A 5,285-nucleotide genomic window follows, 5' to 3' on the forward strand; every position below is an offset into this window, starting at 1 on the left:
CTATAGTTGAAAGATAATTTTATAACTTTTAATACTCGATGAACTCAATAAAACATTATCATATAGTCAAAGAACCATTTACATATTTTACTATTAAATTTTTAAAGACATGACTAAATATATACTTTAAAAATAATAATTAAATGATTAAAATAAAAATTAAATAATAGATGTATAGTTTTTTTTATGAAATGGAAAATATATTTAAATACCAGTAACGTTAAGGATTACATAGTTTTTTTTTATACATTTTGGTTCGTCAAAATAAAACCACAGGGAATTGATCCTCAGTAAGTCTCAATAAGACTGTAAATGAGACGAGACAAATCGTGAGCTATTCGAGATCGACTCGATCAAGGCTCGATAAATACTTGGGTCGAATGGACTCGACTCGAGTTCTTAACGAGCCGAAACGAGCTACTTGATATTCGACTCGAAAGGCTCGTGAGCAGCTCAAAAATATAATATATAAAGGTTTTATTCTTTTTAAATAAATTATTAATAATATTAATATTTATGTATTGATTTTTTAAATACAATAATATTTTCATGTATTTAAGGTTCAGGTTTGAGTTTGAAGCTTCAATCGAGTTAAATTTAAGATTTTTTCCATTACGAGCCTTTTTGAGCTGCTCACGAGATTCAGTTCATGATTTCGAGTTCGACTTTTCGAGTCGAGTTGAGTTTCATTTTAAAGTTTTTGAGTCGAGTCAAGCTCAACAATACTCGAACTCTACTCGCCTCGTTTACGCCCCTAAGGTGGCGTTTGGTTTGCTGGAATGTTTATGAGGGAATTGGAATCTATGAAGGAATTGGAATCTGTAGGAATTGGAATCCAATTCCATATTCTGTTTGGTTGGCAGAAAATGGAATTGGAATTCAATTCCATATTCTGTTTGGTTCGCATACATGTCAGATGAATTTGATTTCAGTAATGTAAAATGACAGAATTGCCCTTCTTGTTTTTTTGCTTTATTTTAATTTATTTCACAACTTACATGTAGTAATATATTATAAAAAATTAAAAAATATTAAAATTTTATTTTATTGATTGATTATTTATTTCAATAAATTATAAAAATCATGTTAATAAACATTATAAGTTAAAATCATCGCAATCAAAATATGTTAATAAGTTACCAAAAGATAGAGTAATATTTCGATACATTCCAATCAGAGTATGTTAATTAGTTACAAAAAATATACAAAAAACTATTTTTATTCAATATATGAATTAGAAACTCGACCCGACACAACTCAAAATAAAAAAAATATTTTTATTCAATAAAAACATTAACTTAATTGAAAAAAATTATATATAGAGGAGTATTATTGTAATTATTCATAAATATATAAGGTAAAATTATATATTTTTTTGGGTCGGTCCGGGTTTTTTCACCCTAAAACCGAACCCGACCCGAATATCACATTTAAAAAAACCCGACCCGAATATCACACTTAAAAAACCCGACCCGACCCGAACAAAATAAAGTTTCATCCGACCCGACCTGAATATATGAATTAGAAATCCAACCCGACCCGACCCGAAATAATAAAAAATTATTTTTATTTAATAAAAATAGTGACTTAATCCGATCCGACCTGAATTATATATATTTTCAAGTCGGTACGGTTTTTTTACCCTAAACCCGAACCCGATCCGAATATCACACTTAAAAAAACCCGATCCGACCCGACCAAAATAAAGTTTCACCCGACCCGACCCGAATACATGAATTAGGAACCCGACCAGACCCGAAATAATAAAAAAATATTTTTATTCAATATATGAATAAGTTACCGAATGATTGATGATGGTAGTATGATCAAATTTCAATTCTCTCTAACAAGGGAATTGAATTCCATCCATTTTTGGATGGAATTCACTTTCCCTCATTTGATGGAATTGAATTCCATCATGGGTTCTAATTCCCTTGAAAAACTTGAACCAAACATGGGAAAGTGATGGAATTGGATTCCAATTCCCACCAATCCCAAGGGATTCCATCTAACCAAACGCCACCTAAATTTCAATGTGCGAGCGAACGTTCGACCCGGTTGGCTTATCGAGGTAGATAGATCACCTTAAGGCTTAGGTGATATACCCTACATTTTAATTGGTCTAGAAAGTTTACAATGGCCATCTACTTGTTATAATTAGGCCATTTGTTAATTTGGAAAACGTAGTAGGCAATTGCCTTGAAAATCAAAACCCCACCAAGAGCGCACTACACTAACATCAAGATAAAAGTATCATTAATAGAATAAGACATTATTACCATTTTCTTACAATTCCATGGATATTAAGTTTTAACCTCATCAATCTGGAAAACAATTACCTAACTTACGGTTCCTAAAATTCATTTTCATCATCTTTTAATACCTTAGAAATCCTTTACCAATTTCCGGACCTGTTCAAGGGTAACAAAAAGCACCACCGTAAATGGTCCCTGTCTTGAGATTGTGGGTATAAACCCTTTGTATAACGCCATAGGTCCTTCGGCTTTTACCGTCTTTATGGCACAATCCAAAGCTCCGGCATACGGCGGCTTCTGGTCGGGCTCCACCTTCATGTTCATGACCCTTGTTTTGATCACATCAACAGGATTCGACGCCACCGACGCCACAAACCCCGCTGAAAAACTCGCCGCCACGTGTGTCCCGAGCCCATCTTTCATCAACCCATTTTCCAAAATCGTTTCTTTGATCTGATCGTAGGAAGCCAGCTGCGATGCCGTCACCAACATCGCACGATTCACGGTTAGCGACGAGCCACGCCACAAGGAGGTCACGCCTTCTTGTTTGCTCATGCGAGTGATGGCGTCCACCACGCTGGTGTAGTTACGGCGTTGGGATACGGGGAGGCGTCCGTCGGCTTGCATCCGAACCATGGCCACGTCGGCTGGGTTCCCGACAGCAGCGCCAATCCCTCCGGCGATTAATCCGGCGCCGATTTTACGGGAGAGAGGCATTGTTTTCGTCTCCTCATCGGTCCATTTCTGTTTGAGGATGTCGTAGAGTCCCATGCGGGTGGTGGAATAGAGGGTCTGGCGTAGGACGGTGGCAGATACGCCAGAAAAAAGAGCAGCCACGCCTTCGGTCTGGAAGATCCTGATACCGGTGGCGACTGGACCGACACGCGCTGCTGCGGGTGGCGGCGGAGGTGGGATGTGGACCGCAGATGAGGTGTTTTGAAAGGCTAAAGCAGGTCGGAGAGTTTGAACTGCCGGATTGGGGACGTGGTTTTCACCCTGGAGTTGCATTCGGACTTTGATTAAATCAAGAGGATGGGTGGAACATCCGGCCACGATTGAGGCTATTCCTCCTTCCACGAAACCTTTGACTCCCATCTCGATTCTCTCAAACAAAAGCTGAACTCTGATTTTGCAAAAACTAATCTCTTTACCAAAATTCGTTTGCAGATCAACAAGCCAATGAAGAAAAAAGAATTACGATTCAGAAAACAAATAAGAAAAGAGATGAAGCTAGTAAGATCAGTAGGAGCTAGGGTTGATCTCACTGGAAACCAGGAGATGAGAACGGAGGACAATGGCTATTGAATATGAGTATTTATAAGGGGAAAAGAACATGCGAGGCGAGGGATACTTCTTTGGACCGTCTCTACGCGTTTCAAAATTCAATTCATCAAAGTCAATAATTTCCCACACGTAGGCGGACGGATCCAAGTTGAGGGTAATTTGAAAATAATTTAGGGTTTGTTTATTAGATACAATGAATGAAATTATTTTATGTAATTATAAATATAAATTGTCAACCAAGCGTACATGTAATGTTAAGGGATATTACTCTGAATTAAGTTTCGAATTTAATTTAAAATAATTTTTCAAAAAAATTATGAATATTTATTTAATTTGAAAATATATAAATAAAAATATCAAACAAACAATAGTTCGTTGAATTTAAATTTGAATGTAAGATTTTTCTTTTAAAAAAATTATACGACTTTGTGAAATTTCGAAATTGTGAGTTTGGTTGGGTCAATGGCACAATTGGGTTATGATTGGGCAGTCTCACCCTTTTTCTTTTTTTGCATGATTTCTTTTATCTTTTCTTTTTCTTTGACTTCCTATATGGTTCCTTAGAGTCTTCAATGGCTAAACATTTGTTTATCCTTGCGAAAGGTCTCAGGCTTGATCTAATATCCAGCTAAAATCATTTATTTTATAGTGGTACGTTAAAATAAACTAATATAAATTGTGTTGACATTATGATAATTAGTATGCTTAGCTTAGTGGCTTTGTGTTTGGCTCCTTTTAAATAGGGTCATGGATTGATCCACGCTATCCTATTTTCTTTAAAAAAAATTAAATAATATTTTATTAAAAAATATAAACGTGACATGTGACATTTAACGATTTTTAGCAGTAGATACCTAAAAGTTTAACGGAGAAAATAATAGATAATTATTTTTAATGATAAATTCTTTAGGCATTAAAGTTATCTTTAAATATAATTAGACACTAAAGGTTAATTTTAAGTATAATTTAAATAATTATTTTTATAATAATTTTAAAAATAAAATATTACCTTACGTAAGATTTAAAAAAATAATTAAATTATTAAAACAAAAATATGACTATATAAATGAATTACAAAATAGATATTTTATCAAGTCAAATTGAAGGGTAAGTAATTAAAGATGGAATTGAAGGTCCAAGTTGAGAGATGGGCTTTTGCAGTGCTATAAAAAGCCATCCACGTGTACGTATTGAATACTTGACCAAGTTTGCATTGCATGTAGGTGTATAGGTGAGGAAGCCTGGGCCCAACTTGTAAGTTGAAAAGTTTTAAGAGAGATTCGAACTCTCGCGGAAAAATCCCATATACTTAGCAGGCGCATGCCTTAACCACTCGACCGAAGTAAAGCTGTGTTAAATTTTCAAGTGATATTTTATTAGATGATGGATCTACCGTTTCAACTTCAATATGACCAAACATGGAAAACTAGTTTCTGGCATCCATAAAAAGGCTAGCTTTTGGCAAACCCTACCATGTGGATCCATATTCCATCAAATTGTCTCATCTATCTATAGTTTCTTCTTATCATCGTTCAATGTCTCTTTGTTTATCTGATCGTCAAATAGTCTCTGGCAGGATGCAGAGATATTTTGGTATAATATTGACTCACAAAATAAGGATAGTTTTACAGACAGCTTCACTGGCAGAGGTGGTAAGCAGCAAACAAAATTGAGATCTGCCGATGAATTATATAAACTTATATAACATGTTCCACTAAAATGCTCTCAATACACAGTCCACTAACA

General features: G+C 35.0%; 1 protein-coding gene across 1 annotated transcript; it reads right to left on the reverse strand.

Annotated features, from left to right (window-relative positions):
- Positions 1-2,369: 2,369 nt before the first annotated feature.
- Positions 2,370-3,568, reverse strand: LOC120196311 (mitochondrial uncoupling protein 5-like). Its single transcript, XM_039198142.1, has 2 exons — positions 3,480-3,568; positions 2,370-3,371 (listed from the first exon to the last, which is right to left on the reverse strand). Exon 2 carries the CDS (start codon positions 3,348-3,350, stop codon positions 2,385-2,387), a length of 966 nt encoding a protein of 321 aa, XP_039054073.1. The 5' UTR covers positions 3,351-3,371; positions 3,480-3,568; the 3' UTR covers positions 2,370-2,384.
- Positions 3,569-5,285: the final 1,717 nt, after the last annotated feature.

The sequence above is a fragment of the Hibiscus syriacus genome, unplaced genomic scaffold, assembly GCF_006381635.1.
Source record: "Hibiscus syriacus cultivar Baekdansim isolate YM2019G1 unplaced genomic scaffold, ASM638163v2 tig00004630_pilon, whole genome shotgun sequence".
NCBI classification, from domain to species: Eukaryota; Viridiplantae; Streptophyta; class Magnoliopsida; order Malvales; family Malvaceae; genus Hibiscus; species Hibiscus syriacus.